Source organism: Geotrypetes seraphini, chromosome 15, assembly GCF_902459505.1.
Source record: "Geotrypetes seraphini chromosome 15, aGeoSer1.1, whole genome shotgun sequence".
Classification (NCBI taxonomy): Eukaryota; Metazoa; Chordata; class Amphibia; order Gymnophiona; family Dermophiidae; genus Geotrypetes; species Geotrypetes seraphini.
Genome location: NC_047098.1, coordinates 5,176,941 through 5,192,579, shown reverse-complemented (window position 1 = coordinate 5,192,579; position 15,639 = coordinate 5,176,941). Strand labels below are relative to the sequence as shown.

Genomic DNA, 15,639 nt, shown 5'->3' with positions numbered 1-15,639 from the left:
TTGTGGTCTTGCTTTTCTTAGGGACTGCAATGAGGAAATCAGAACTACAAGTCCCTGCATGTAAAGAGTAAACCTGGACTGGATCAACCCTGTCCTGCAAACCTGGATCCAGTTGGCAGCCTTAGGTTCTGAGAAGCATCATTAGTTTCCATGTCCCCTCCTATCCTGTATTGATTTAGCTACAAAGCTACAGACAGGGCTAAGCAGTGGAGAGGCCAAAAACTCTTTGTATCACTTCCAAAGTTAAATAAAAATTTAAAACCCCACAAAAACACAGGCTAGCTAGTCGATAATGAGTTTGATTTATTCAACTGCAAATAGATTTACTGGTGAATACTCCATGCTAGCACCATGACAGATGATTACAAAAGAAAGACGGGTTAAGACCTTTTCCTGCAGATGAATCTGCAAAAAACTTTTAGCTATAAGGGGATGCCGAAAAGTTCTCAGCCCAACCAAGAAAAGAATGACCTGGATATGGCTCAATCAATGATCAGAAACAACGTCAAAACACAGAATTATGTTTCTGCAAATTGGCACTTAAGGAAATAAGACTCTTCAGCTCCAGTGGTTAAGTAACGCTCAGAATTTGGGAAGTTGGTTGGTTGGGCTGAGAACTTTCCAGCACATCCTCGTATGTAATAAAAGTGAGCCAAGTATAAGACAATCAAGCCATTGTGACATCACTGATGAGGTTGGCTCTGATTGGTGGAATGAGGTTTTATGACATCACAATCACAGCTCTGGTTACCAGAGACTGAAAGTCTTCACACTACGAAGGGGTGCTGAAAAGTTCTCAACCCAATCAAGAAGAGAATGACCTGGATATGGTTCGATCAATGATCAAAAAATAGAATTTCATTTCTACAAATTGGCACTTAACGAAATAAGATCACTTTTTTCAGCTCCAGTGGCAAAATAACGCTCAGAATTTAGGAAGTTGGCTGGTTGGGCTGAGAATAAAAGTCAGCCAAGTATAGGACAATCAAGCCACTGTGACATCACTGATGAGGGATTGGTGGAATGAAGCCTTATGATGTCACAACCGCTGCTTTGGTTACCAGAGACTCTTCACACTACGAGGGGGTGCTGGAAAGTTCTCAGCCCAACCGAGAAGAGAATGACGTGGATATGGTTCAATCAATGATCTGAAACAATGTCCAAACAGAGAATTTTGTTTCTGCAAACTGGCACTTCATGAAATAAGATAACCCTCTTTTCAGCTCAGAATTTAGGAAGTTGGTTGGTTGGGCTGAGAACTTTTCAGTGCCCCTTCGTACAGAACAGACCAGTCCATGGAAGAACAAAACTTGTACCCTACCAGAAACATGTGACTTGGGAATGTCACTCAATTGGGTTGGTTGTTTTGTTTTTTTTTCAGTTCTGTGTAAAAGTGGGCTGCAGAGTTTGTTGCAGGAAATTAGAAATTCACCTTAGTTGGACGAAAAGACTAGCGGTTTGCAGTTTTGAACGATACCGCTCCTTTGTGTAAGAAAACCTTAAGAAGGCAAAGAAGTTCTCCATGCTTGAGTGACTGTCTAAGACAGTGAAAACAAAATTGCCAAGTGACTAGAAAGAAATGGGGCCTAATGATTTAAGGCCCCCCTTTTATCAAGCTGCATTAGAGATTTTTTTTATCGCCGACCACTGCGGTAAAACTTCCGAGGCTCATAGGAATTCTATGAGATTCTGAGCTTTTACCGCGGTGGCTGGCGGTAGAAAAACCCTAACTCGGCTCGATATAAGGGGGCCTAAATTTATCTGATAAATTAAATCGGAGAAAAGCCATAAATTTAAATAAATACAATCTCACAGAAGCAAGAAAGTTTTATTATGATGACTTGAGATAACTTCAACTTCTGTTATATAGTAGCAACTCTGACGTGAACTAAGGTGTCAACGTTATGGCCTGCAGGCGGGAGGGGGGAGTTTCGCAGTCATGCACCTAATTGCACTGCTATGGGGTAGATACCAGCTTCACCAGTGCTGTGGTCTGGCGCACGATCCGAGCTAAACATGCTGGGGGAACAGCAAGAAGCCACTGAAGACGCTGTTGGCGTCAGCGTGCTCATACAAATGGTTGTTGCCATTGGTTTGTATCCAGACCTTGTCGCTGGCCTCCAGTTTCAGCACAGTACCCCCGGAGTTGATCTGCGGCAGCGAGCGCTTATTGAGGTCGGTGAAAGCCACAAGCTTTTCAGCGCTTCCTTTGTGCTCCTTCACGATGTACAAGCAGAGGTTCCCGTTGGAGATGACGTGGAAGGTGAAGTAGTAAAATCCAGGCACTCTACAGAGGAACTTGCCGCTGTTTGGATAGTAAGAGGATTCCACATTGGTGATGACTTTGCCAAACAGAAGTATATTATTGTCGACCTTAACCATTGCTTCGGGATCGATCATGGCGGAGAACGCAGGGCGTTTCTGATTGCTAATGTCCGCTACTGTCCCCTTCTGTCCCTCTTGCCCTGGCTCTCCTGGAGGCCCCAGAGGGCCAACAGGTCCCTTATAGCCCTGCATACCCGGCTCACCTAAGGGTCCAGGGTCCCCAGGGTCACCCAAAGCGCCCTTCACTCCTGTTCTTCTACCAGGCAAACCTGAAAAAAAAAAAAAGACACAGAGGTTAAGGTAACTTTTCTCCTTCTATTGGAAATGGTAAAATTTTAGCTCACCGAAACCCAGAATTATTTTAAATAAACTTGAAACTTGAAGAGCTCACGTATATTTAAGGGTTCTTAACGGATGGCATAAAATACACGGATAGCAACATGCTTGTTACATGTAAACATCTTTAAAAATGAAGGAATTGATCTCCAAAGTGATTTAACTGAACAGGAGAACTGGACATATGAAAATCAGATTTACAAATCTTTCAATAACACATTTAAAAGAACACAAAAAAAAATGGCTGACAACTTTAGGAAAGACAGATCAGAAATATGCTTCTACACACAGCTTGGTTTTCAACATCTTCTTAAAGCTGGAATGATCCGCACATAATCTTTTAATTGCCCAGTAAGCGTGTTCCAATATGATATTCCAGCAATGGAAAACATTTGGAGTTGAGCTGCCACATACCATACATTATCAGCTGTCAATGCTATGAATTTCATTTTCCCCCTCAGATCGTAATGTCCCCATAGAGATTGAAACCCGGGTGGCACGGTTTCATAGACTATTTCAGCGGTCTCAAACTCAAACCCTTTGCAGGGCCACATTTTGGATCTATCGGTACTTGGAGGACCGCAGAAAAAATAGTTAATGTCTTATTGAAGAAATGACAACTTTGCATGAGGTAAAACTCTTTCTAGTTTATAAATCTTTCCTTAATTGGTTCTGATAATTTCAGCTATGCACAGCTGAAAGTGATGTTTAGATAGTTTTTCACTTTCTGCATGTTGCAATTAAGGAAAGATTTATAAACTATAAAGAGTTTTACCTCATGCAAAATTGTGATTTAGATTCTAAAGTATCAACTGAAAGATAAGATTTTGGTGTAGTCCTCTAGGCTTTTTTGTAGAGGGGAGAATCAATGTCTATCTTGTGCCTGGAAAACATCTGCAACCACCTTCAGCTCTCACCACCTCCAGCACCGGAAACAACCGCCATCTTACATCAAGCAGTCATCGCCAGGAGAGATACCGAATTTCGCCCTGGCGAGCTACATGGGCTACAAGTTTGAGATCATTGTACTATTTGATGGACCAGGGACCTCACTTTAAGCTGAATTCTTTGCTCAATCGGCAGCCAGCGCGAGCTTTGAAGAACTTGTAACAGGTCACCTTTACCATCTTCCTAGAGAGAGCGTGAAACACATTGGCTCTCATAATGAGACCTATTTCTTGACCTCTCAACATCCTGCGGCGCAGGAACAGAAGTTAACCATCTGCCTAGACCCACACCCTGTAAAACGTTACCTGGATCTCCTCTGTCACCTTTCGGTCCTGGTCTGCCATCACGACCTGGGACGCCGGGGTACCCATCTTGACCTTTCGGGGCAGAGCACACCTCTTGAGGGGCAGTGGTGCCCAGAATCGCTAGTAGAGCAATAGCAGCCAACCAAGCCTTGACCTCCATCTTCCCCTGCAAATGCAACCAGAGCGCAGGGTCTAGTGAAAACTAGGACGGATGTTACTGGATTAAGAGTAGAATTAGCCAGAAGCAGTGATGCGCCTGAGAATTTATAACCCCAGGGTTACCTTTTGCTGCAAAAGAAAAAGTTTATGCTGGAGTATTCGCCACATTCAGATTTGCAGGCCTAAATGAGTTGGTTTATTTAGGGTTACCATATGGCTTCAGAGAAAGGAGGACGGATTGAGACATATGATAACCCTAGGTTTAATAGGAGAGCACTGGGGTGAAGTGTGACCCACATAACACAGTTCCAAATATTCCTGTGCTCGAAGCTGTCTTTTTGACCCTGGGAAAGTCATTTCTCTCCCTGTGCCTCAGTCATTGCCTGCATGATCCTGGGGGAGGTCATTGACCGAGGCTTATTGTCCTTTCCCGGACTGTATTTTCCTGGCTGTGAGCCGTGTTTCAAACTTGAAGACTGGAAAAATTCAGTTGTGCTACAAATTCCTTCTTTATCCCATGCAGCCTACTTTCTTTCAATTCTAGTCATGTGCAGGTTAGGGTGGAGAGAACGGCGTATTTAAGAAAGGTTTGGACAATTTCCTGGAAGAAACGTCCATAGTCTGTTATTGAGAAAGACATGGGGGAAGCCACTGCTTGCCCTCGATCGGTAGCATGGAATGTTGCTACTCTTTGGGGTTCCAGAATCTTGCTATTCTTTGAGATTCTGCATGGAATTTTGATATTCTTTGAGGTTCTAGAATCTTTCGTTACTCTTTGGGGTTCTGGAATGTTGCTACTCTTTGGGGTTCCAGAATCTTGCTATTCTTTGAGATTCTGCATGGAATGTTGATATTCTTTGGGGTTCTAGAATCTTTCGTTACTCTTTGGGGTTCTGGAATGTTGCTACTCTTTGGGGTTCCAGAATCTTGCTATTCTTTGAGATTCTGCATGGAATTCTGATATTCTTTGGGGTTCTTCAATGTTGCTACTCCTTGGGTTTTGCCAAGGAACTAGTGACCTGGATTGGCCACCATGAGAATGGGCTACTGGGATTGATGGACCATTGGTCTGGCTCTTCTTATGTTCTTATTGACTTTCCAACGCTGGAGGCCAAAGATCCCATGCTGTCTCTAGCATTCACTGCCTGGCTTTGAGCATGACCTCACACCTGTCTGTGTTCGGGGACTAACTCCTGGGGCCACAGTCTTCCTATCTGAACACCCTGTGTCCTATTTTGATTTTTACAGGTTATATATTTTTTTATTTGCTCAATTCTTTAGCCCGTCCTCCCACTGGAGCCCAGAATGGGTTGCAAGGTACATTCGCAATATGGTCGAGACAGGACAGATGACATAATTTAGAACATATCTAACCAAACCAAACAATAAACCAAGTGATCAACAAGTGTCTAATACTAAATTTCCAAATAAACCCCACTGGTGGTGTTCAGCCATGAAGTTTGAAAGCTCATTACAGTCAGGGGTCAGGTGGCCTCTTTGTTCCCCTCTATTTTATATTTTTAATGTTTTTTAATACTTTGTATAAAATATAAACCGCTTTGCACATAAAAGTGGTATATCAGGACCTAAATAAACTTGAAACTTGAAAGGCTTACCTATTCTACTATCTTCTTATCAGAGTGAAAAAGCCTCAGAATTTGGGTTTCAATCGTGAAAAAATTCACTGGTTCCTGCTCACGTCGCAGGTAAACATTTTTATTCTTTCTTTCTTTTTTTCACTTCAATTTTTTAGCTTTTTAAAAAATATCATAAAAGCAGCCTTTCTGGGTCAGACCAATGGTCCATCTTGCAGAGGAGCCCATCTTCACGATGGCCAATCCAGGTCACTAGTACCTGGCCAAAACCCAAAGAGAATGATGTGGAACCATAAAACTTACAAGTTATTCCACACTTTCCTTGCATCTAGTAAATGGGCCCAAGAATAGGGAAAGTAAGCCATTGTGACATCACCGATGAGGCTGTCTCTTAGGCATTGGTGGAATGAGGCATTGTGACATCACAATACGAGGGACCGCTGAAAAGTTCTTAGGCCAACCACGAAGAGAATGATGTGGAGCCATAAAACTTACAATTGTCAAGAAAAGTGTGGAATAACTTGTGCGTTTCATGGCTCCACATCATTCTCTTCGCGGTTGGGCTCAGAACCTTTCAGTAGCTCCTGAAATTTCCCTTTGGGAAAGGCAGCCGTAATACGAAGCAATTTTCATACTAACACAGTGAAAGTAAGGATGGATCCAATGGAAAATGCAATGCCCTGAGAGCCATCGCTTATCTGTGCTGTGTACCTCAGTTTAGTTTAGTTTATTTAAAGCTTGATATACCATCCTTCGAAGAAATCAGAGCAGTGTACAACAGTAAAATCAACTTTGGCAAAGGAACCACAATTAAAATTCAAAGAGAAAGGGACACCACAGAAGGAATCTGAAGAGCATTGTTTCGATAATACAAAATATGTGTGGGTTTTGTTTTTTTTTTGTTTTTTACAGTATAACTTACATTAAACGCTTGAAAAAGAACTACAATCACACAGCCAAATGCACAAATGTATGACCCCCTGCCCTCCCCTCCAGTGCATACAAGAGGGTGCTGAAAAATTCTCAGCCCAACCAAGAAGAGAATGACGTGGTTTCAGCTACAGTGGCAAAATAATGCTCATACCAGGCTGCCGAGTTAGAGAGACACTTACCTGTACGCTGTACTTTCTCAGTTCTCTGGGCTTTAGAGAGTAGGTGAACAAAGTCCAGGAGATGTTTGGAACCAGCGCTGTCTCAAAGCGGATGTCTGATGCTGGTGGGGGTTGGAGGGGGCTGCTGCCAGCTTTCACTTCCATCCACACTTCTCTTTTTTTTTTTGCTTTTCTTAGTTTTAAAAACTCAGCAATTTCTAACCTGACCCTGCTACCCCTTCTCCCCACCCTTTTTTTGTCTTCTCAGCTGTTCCATTTACTGTAAATTTTAAGATACCTCAAGAGTACAGATGAAGTCATCAAAAACTGAACGGATCACTTGAGGACACCTCCCTGAGGCTGAAAAACTGCCCTGATCCAGTGGGGACTCTTCTAGACCATCACAGACCACTCTAGACAGCCAGGGACTGCTCTGGAATCGTCACTCTTAGGTCTAGAGCAGTAATCTCAAACTCTGCAGGGCCACATTTTGGATTTGTCGGGACTTGAGGGCCTCAGAAAAAATAGTTAATGTCTTATTAAAGAAATGAGGTAAAACTCTTTCTAGTTTATAAATCTTTCCTTTTGACTGTCTTAATAATAATGTTGTAATTTATAGCTAAAGAGACATATGATCAAGAATCGGTTTTATTTTTCTTTTGTGATTATGATAAACATACCAAGGGCCTCCGAATAGTACCTGGCGGGCCACATGTGGCCCCCAGGCCGCGAGTTTGAGACCACTGGTCTAGAGCAAGGGTAGGCAATTCCGGTCCTCGAGAGCCACAGGCAGGCCAGGTTTTCAGGATCTCCACAATAAATATGCATGAGAGAGATTTGCATTTCAAGGAGGCAGTGCATGCAAATCCATCTCATACATATTCATTGTGGATATCCTGAAAACCTGACCTGCCTGTGGCTCTCATGGACTGGAGTGTCAGGGAGCTCTTGGGAGAACTACAAATTACCAGGCACCTCCAGGTCAGATTTGTGTCCAGTACTGCATGCCCACGAACACTCCCATCCCACCCACTGCGTCACTGTCATCGCAGGGGAGACAATGGACAGGGTGCAATTTGCTGTCCTCTGTACCTTTATCATGACAATTTTTATTTGCCCTCTTAATAAACTTTTATGTTTTACCTTCAGCATCTGTCTTGGAAGGTCTTGTGTGCCACCCTGCTTTTGCTTCTTGTGGATCCTGCATCACACATGGGGTGTTTCCTTTCTTTGTAACCCTGTAGGTACAACCACAGCACTCACACGGCCCTTTGGATGGCTTCGCAAAATACTCCAAGTTTGGCAGAAACAGAATCAGCGCTCACAAGAGTTTGGGTTAGCCCAGTGCATGGATCCAGAGCACCAAGATGGTGCAGATAAAGCCAGAGAGAGTCTGTGATACTGCAGTAGGAAGGAAAGAGGCAGGTGGTATTTTGTACTTCTGTATCACTAATAAGACATGTTCCAACTTGTATATTACATTACATTACATTAGTGATTTCTATTCCGCCATTACCTTGCGGTTCAAGGCGGATTACATTCCAACTAAAAAACAGGAATTACATACAAATTAAAAGGAATAGAATAAGCGATGACATAGAATTTTTAAGGTAATAAACATTGGATAAAGAGTTACCAAAGGGAAGTGGAGGTCTTTGGGAGGTAAGAATATGGTGAAATTATGGGTTTTAGATAGCATTTGATAGGTAAAAGTGTTGTTAAGAGTAAGGGGTTTTAAGAGTGGGTGTGGTTAGGACTGTTTCAGGGCTTTCTTGAAGAGTATAGTTTTTATTTGTTTTCTGAAAATCTTGTAGTATGGGGTGGTTAACAGTAGGTTGGAGATTTGGTTATCCATTCTTGCAGCTTGAGTGGCTAGGAGGCCGTCGTATTGTTTTGACCGTTTTACTTCCTTGATCGGGGGAGGTGTGAAAGGGGAGTGCGTTTTTCTATGTCTGGTTGAGGTTGCTTGGATGAGGCGATTGTTTAGGTAGGCTGGGCTGTTTCCATTTAGGGTTTTGAATATCATGCAGTAGAATTTAAATAATATTCTTTCTTGGATTGGTAGCCAGTGTGAGTTGATGTAGGCTTCTGTGATATGCTCATGTTTCCTCAGTGAGTAGATGAGTCTCAGAGCAGTATTTTGGATTGTTTGTAGTTGCTTGGTCATCGTGGCAGGGCAGGGGAGGTAGAGGATGTTGCAGTAGTCTAGCAATCCTAGTATTAGGGATTGCACTATGAGCTGGAATTGTGATCTTTCAAAGAATTTCCGGACTTGTCTCAGGTTTCTCATTATTGCAAAGGATTTCTGTATGGTTTTATTTATTTGCAGTTGCATAGTGCAGCATCTGTCTATTGTCACTCCTAGTAGTTTTATGGTGGTTTGGATTGGATAGTTGATTGAGTTAAGTTCTAAATTGGTTATAGTTGGGACTTTGTCATTTTCGAGGAGGATGAATTTAGTTTTGTCTGGGTTGAGTTTTAGTTTGTGTTCTTTCATCCAGGTTGTAACTGTTTCTATTGTTTGGTGTATTATGTTTGTCATGGTGGTCTTTGGCTGATCATATGGTATGAGGATGGTGATGTCATCCGCATAACTATAGGTGGTGATGCCTAGGTTCTCCAGGTATGCCCCGAGAGAGGCAGTGTATAGGTTGAAGAGAGTAGGGGATAGTGGGGATCCCTGTGGTACGCCGCAAGGGTTTGACCAAGGATCTGATTTTTCTTTGTTTGATTTTACTCTGTAGGTTCTGGATTTTAGGAAGCCTTCAAACCAAGAATATACTGTATCTGAGATACCTATTGCATCCAAGATTTGGAGAAGGATGTTATGATCAACTAGGTCGAATGCTGCAGTTAGGTCCAGTTGTATGAGAAGCATTTTTTTTCCTGTACTGAGGTGTTGTCTGGCTGTGTCCATAAGGGAGCCCAGGAGTGTCTCTGTGCTGAAGTTAGTTCTGAATCCTGATTGCATGGGGTGGAGTAGGTTATGGTCATCTAGATAGTTTGTGAGGAGTTTGGCTACTAGGCCTTCTGTAATTTTGACATATAGTGGTATAGAGGCAATGGGTCTGAAGTTGGATGGTTGGTCTGTTGGTCCTTTTGGGTCTTTTTGAATTGGGGTGATGATAATTTCGCTGAAGTCAGTAGGGAAAAAGCCATCTGTGAGTGTTGTTTGTATCCATTGCAGAAGTAGAGTACGGAATTTTATACTGGAGGTGGTAAGGAGATATGCTGGGCAGTTGTTGAGGTCACAGGAGGCGTGGCTGTATTTTTTGTAGAGTTTATTGAATTCGGACCATTGTATGTTGGGGAATTGAGACCATGTTCTGTCCGCTGTAGTAGATTCTTTATCCGTGGGTTGGGTTGTGATTTCGTTTAGGTGGGATGGGGTAGAGTTGAGGGTGGCTCTGGCGTTAGTGATTTTGTTCTTGAAATAGTCTGCTAGAAGGGTGGCTGAGGGGGTTGGGTTGTTGTTAGTGGTCGTGTAGGGTTTGGTGTCCGTTAGGTCTTTTAATATTTTGAATAGTTTTTTGGTATCTTGGGTTTCTGTGCCTATAAGGTTTGTGTAGTGAGTTTTTCTCTTGTCTTTTAGTAGGATTTTATATTGTTTGTTAGTTTTTTTCCAGGCGGTTTTCGTTTGATCTAGGTTTGTTTTTCTCCATTTTCTTTCTAATCTTCTGCATTGTCTTTTAAGTTGGAGCAGATCATTGTCAAACCATTGGTCTGATCTTCTACTGGTTCTAGTTTTGGTTTGTAGTGGGGCTAGTTCGTCCTGGGTGTTGGTGGCTAGAGAATTCCAGTGAGAGATGAAGTCTTTTGGGTCGCAGTCCTGGAGTGTTTCATCTATTTTTTTCCAGAATACAGTTGGCTCGATATGTTTGCGTGAGGTGTATGTTATTTTTTGGGATTTAGGTGTGGTTTTGTTCTTGGTCCAGTTAATGCTGAAATTGTAGGTGTAGTGGTCTGACCAGAGGGATGGGGACCAGGTTCCATTGGGTGTTTGAATTACTGGGGTGGTTGATTGGTGGGTCATGAAGGCTGCAATGTCTAGTTGATGTCCTTTTTCATGAGTGGTTTGTGGGTCTAGGATTTGGAAGGATAAGGCATTGAGAAATGCTAGACAGTTTTTTGCTGGTGTGGATTTTGGGTCTTCTAGGTGGAGGTTTAGGTCTCCTAGGATAAGGTTATATTCTGCTGTTAAGGAGTTTTGGTAGATGAAGTTTTCAAATTCAGGTCTCGTTGTGGTCCAATTTCCCGGTGTTATGTAACAGAGCATGCATGCTAGTGAGTTTTTTAGTGTGGAGCTTGTGAGATGACAGGCAAGGAAGTCCATTTGTGTGGTTGATGTTTTTTCTTGTATATTTAGGGTTAGGGAGTCTTTGAATATTATTGCTAGTCCTCCTCCTCTTTTTTTCTCTCTGCAGGTCACTGTTATTTTGTACCCCTGCGGGCATACCTCTGTTATTCTGGGGTCTGTGTCTGAGGTTAACCAGGTTTCTGTGAGGAAGAGACAGTCTAGGTTTTCGGTTTTTAACCAATTTTTTATATGTTCTGTTTTGGATCCTAAGGCTCTGATGTTTAGGTAGGCACACGTTAGAGTAGTGGTTTCTGTTTGATTTTTGTGGGTCGTTTCAGGGTAGATGAGTGTTTTGGGAGGAGGTTGAGGTTTGGTCTTGGGAGGAGTTGTTCTTTTTCTCCAGGTTGTGGTGATGGAATGTTGGGTGCTGGTCTGGTGGTTCGAGTTTCTTGTTAAGAAGGTTCTGCCGTTATGGAGTTGGAAATTGGTTACAGAGGAGCTTGTGGGTGTGGTGTATAAGTTGTTTGCTACTACTTTCCAGCTGGTGATGAGGAGGATTGTTATTAGGGTGGCTTGAGTATGTGTTTGTGTGGATAGCTTCATCTTTAGTGGCAGTTGGTGGGGGTCTGGACTGATTCTGAAAGTCGTTTGTCCTGTTGTTATTGGTGAGGGAGATAGATCTTGTTGTTTTGTGGTAGATGGGTTATGTTGTATGTCTGATCAAATGATTGACCTGTTTGGGACTTCGGGGGGGATAGGGGGGAGGCGGAGATTGGACTTCCACGCGGCCGGTGTTCCTACCCTGCGGCAGTCGATCCGGTTTTTGTTTTCGTTGGAGCAGCTCCCGGTTTCAGTGGGGCTGCTCTGAAGAGAAGAGGCTGTGTGTGCTGCTCTGCAGGGGGCTTCGGGGGGCGGAGTTGGGCTCCCACGCGGCCCGAAGTTCCTTCCCTACGGCAGGGGTCTGTTTTTCGTTGGAGCAGCTCCCGGTTTCAGTGGGGCTGCTCTGAAGAGAAGAGGCTGTGTGTGCTGCTCTGCAGGGGGCTTCGGGGGGCGGAGTTGGGCTCCCACGCGGCCCGAAGTTCCTTCCCTACGGCAGGGGTCTGTTTTTCGTTGGAGCAGCTCCCGGTTTCAATGGGGCTGCTCTGAAGAGAAGAGGCTGTGTGTGCTGCTCTGCAGGGGGCTTCGGGGGGCGGAGTTGGGCTCCCACGCGGCCCGAAGTTCCTTCCCTACGGCAGGGGTCTGTTTTTCGTTGGAGCAGCTCCCGGTTTCAGTGGGGCTGCTCTGAAGAGAAGAGGCTGTGTGTGCTGCTCTGCAGGGGGCTTCGGGGGGCGGAGTTGGGCTCCCACGCGGCCCGAAGTTCCTTCCCTACGGCAGGGGTCTGTTTTTCGTTGGAGCAGCTCCCGGTTTCAGTGGGGCTGCTCTGAAGAGAAGAGGCTGTGTGTGCTGCTCTGCAGGGGGCTTCGGGGGGCGGAGTTGGGCTCCCACGCGGCCCGAAGTTCCTTCCCTACGGCAGGGGTCTGTTTTTCGTTGGAGCAGCTCCCGGTTTCAGTGGGGCTGCTCTGAAGAGAAGAGGCTGTGTGTGCTGCTCTGCAGGGGGCTTCGGGGGGCGGAGTTGGGCTCCCACGCGGCCCGAAGTTCCTTCCCTACGGCAGGGGTCTGTTTTTCGTTGGAGCAGCTCCCGGTTTCAATGGGGCTGCTCTGAAGAGAAGAGGCTGTGTGTGCTGCTCTGCAGGGGGCTTCGGGGGGCGGAGTTGGGCTCCCACGCGGCCCGAAGTTCCTTCCCTACGGCAGGGGTCTGTTTTTCGTTGGAGCAGCTCCCGGTTTCAGTGGGGCTGCTCTGAAGAGAAGAGGCTGTGTGTGCTGCTCTGCAGGGGGCTTCGGGGGGCGGAGTTGGGCTCCCACGCGGCCCGAAGTTCCTTCCCTACGGCAGGGGTCTGTTTTTCGTTGGAGCAGCTCCCGGTTTCAGTGGGGCTGCTCTGAAGAGAAGAGGCTGTGTGTGCTGCTCTGCAGGGGGCTTCGGGGGGCGGAGTTGGGCTCCCACGCGGCCCGAAGTTCCTTCCCTACGGCAGGGGTCTGTTTTTCGTTGGAGCAGCTCCCGGTTTCAGTGGGGCTGCTCTGAAGAGAAGAGGCTGTGTGTGCTGCTCTGCAGGGGGCTTCGGGGGGCGGAGTTGGGCTCCCACGCGGCCCGAAGTTCCTTCCCTACGGCAGGGGTCTGTTTTTCGTTGGAGCAGCTCCCGGTTTCAATGGGGCTGCTCTGAAGAGAAGAGGCTGTGTGTGCTGCTCTGCAGGGGGCTTCGGGGGGCGGAGTTGGGCTCCCACGCGGCCCGAAGTTCCTTCCCTACGGCAGGGGTCTGTTTTTCGTTGGAGCAGCTCCCGGTTTCAATGGGGCTGCTCTGAAGAGAAGAGGCTGTGTGTGCTGCTCTGCAGGGGGCTTCGGGGGGCGGAGTTGGGCTCCCACGCGGCCCGAAGTTCCTTCCCTACGGCAGGGGTCTGTTTTTCGTTGGAGCAGCTCCCGGTTTCAGTGGGGCTGCTCTGAAGAGAAGAGGCTGTGTGTGCTGCTCTGCAGGGGGCTTCGGGGGGCGGAGTTGGGCTCCCACGCGGCCCGAAGTTCCTTCCCTACGGCAGGGGTCTGTTTTTCGTTGGAGCAGCTCCCGGTTTCAATGGGGCTGCTCTGAAGAGAAGAGGCTGTGTGTGAGAAACAGCTGGACTACAGCTGTGCCATAGAGCTAGTCTCCTGCAGCTGGAATCGGCAGCTGTCATGATGCTTTCACAGGGAACAGTGGGGCAAGGGCAGCTGACAGCTGATGGGGGCCAACTCTCATGAGGCTGTGTGTGTATTTGCTGAGCTGTCACTGCACACACATGTCCCAAAATTGTGGAAGCTCCTTTATTTTGTCCAGGGAGCAGTAATTTGCATTGTGCTTGCCACCCCTATTCATTTTGAAATGTTAGTGTGTGTGCACATTTGTGTACAAGCATGTGCATGTTTGTATTTGTGCATGTGTTATGTGTGTACATGTGTGTGAATTATGCGTATTTCTGTACAGGCATATGTGTGTGTATATGCATCTGTGTGTTATATATTTGTGTGTGTGTGTGGATTGGTAGCATGGAATGTTTCTACTCCTTGAGTTTTGGCCGGGTACTAATGACCACCCTGAGGACAGCTACTGGACTTGATGGACCATTGGTCTGACCCAGTAAAGCTAGTCTTATGTTCTTAAGTTCTTATTTCAGCGTTCCTTTCAATCTATTAAGGATCCTTTCTTCCCGGATATAAGCTGGTAACGAGTTCCATATTTGTGGTGATGTAACCGAAAAAATAGAATCCCGTCGTGTATATATGATTCTCAAATAAGATTTTTGTCCTCTGATCTCAAGGTTCTTGTGGGACTATATGGAATTCAATATCTTTCTAGAAATAGTGGAACTTTTGCTGTTAGTATTTTGAGGGTTAATAAAGCTATCTTGATTGTAATTCTATGTATTATTGGTAGCCAATGTGCTTTCTGGAGGAGAGGAGTTACATGATCAAAATTGTTCTCATTAGATTATTAGATTTTTTTTTCTTATTAGATCTTCATCTGACCTGCTCTTAATAATTTTTGATGATGGAGATGCCAGAGTTCTCCCCCTCCCAGTTGACTTTTTGTGTTACTCAACTACCTTAAGAAACCCAGACCCTTTAACCCATGACCTTGGGCTCTTTGGCCCCCCCCTGAGCTGGCTGGCCTTACCGTCCCTGAGACACAGACGGCCACTCACGAGAGAGACGTTCCGTCATAGAAAGGAATGTCAAGACCAGCTACTATTCCAAGCCCGGCACAGATGACGAGACAAAAGGGGGTCTGAGGGAAAGTGAAAGGGGTGGGGGGGAGAGGGAGCAGATGTCAGGAGGCTGAGATGGCCCCAGAGAACGGCAGAGCGGATGAAGTGGCCCTTAGGAGGATCTGCCAGTCAGGGAATAATTGGATGGAAATGGGGTTGCATTTTCCAAGAGAGCAGCCTGCAGCCTCCAGTACCACAAACAATTCTGCCTCTCATCAGGCTAATGAGGGCCAGGAGATGTGAATAACCGCTAATAATAATAATAACAATTAGCATTTCTATGGTGTCTTCTAAAGAAAAAAGGTCGCTAAGGATGCTTCACAATCAAAGCACTTCAGAGGCAGGCGAGCAGCCACCTCTGGGGTGGTGGGCGACATCTATTGCCTTGTCACTCTTAGAACTGGGGAACGAGAAGCCGGCTGTGACCCTGCTCCAGATACAACCTCCAGCGACCTCCTTCAGCTCACGTACTTGGGCAGTTTTGAATGGGCAAAGAAACCATGACCTGGATCGGAGGCGAGCTGGGCTGGAGACGAATGTGAGGGACCAGTGGCAGTAAAATGGAGAAATTTAAACCAAATGGAAAACAGCTAAAAGAGCAAAAATTGCTATTACTTTGCTACAGTTGAGAATATGAAGGCACGGAGAGAGACAGGGTCACCCAGAGAGTCAGGGGCTGAGGCACGGGGGGGGGGGGGGGGTAAAGTGACCCCCCCCCCAGTCACACAGAGAGTGAATAAGTGAGGCACAGGGAG

General features: G+C 45.7%; 1 protein-coding gene across 1 annotated transcript; it reads right to left on the bottom strand.

Annotated features, from left to right (window-relative positions):
* Positions 1 to 1,792: 1,792 nt before the first annotated feature.
* C1QA (complement C1q A chain) lies at positions 1,793 to 6,888 on the bottom strand. The gene is made up of 3 exons (XM_033922372.1): positions 6,781 to 6,888; positions 3,915 to 4,080; positions 1,793 to 2,594 (listed from the first exon to the last, which is right to left on the bottom strand). The coding sequence occupies exons 2-3, from the start codon at positions 4,072 to 4,074 to the stop codon at positions 2,011 to 2,013; spliced, it is 744 nt and encodes a 247-aa protein (XP_033778263.1). The 5' UTR covers positions 4,075 to 4,080; positions 6,781 to 6,888; the 3' UTR covers positions 1,793 to 2,010.
* Positions 6,889 to 15,639: the final 8,751 nt, after the last annotated feature.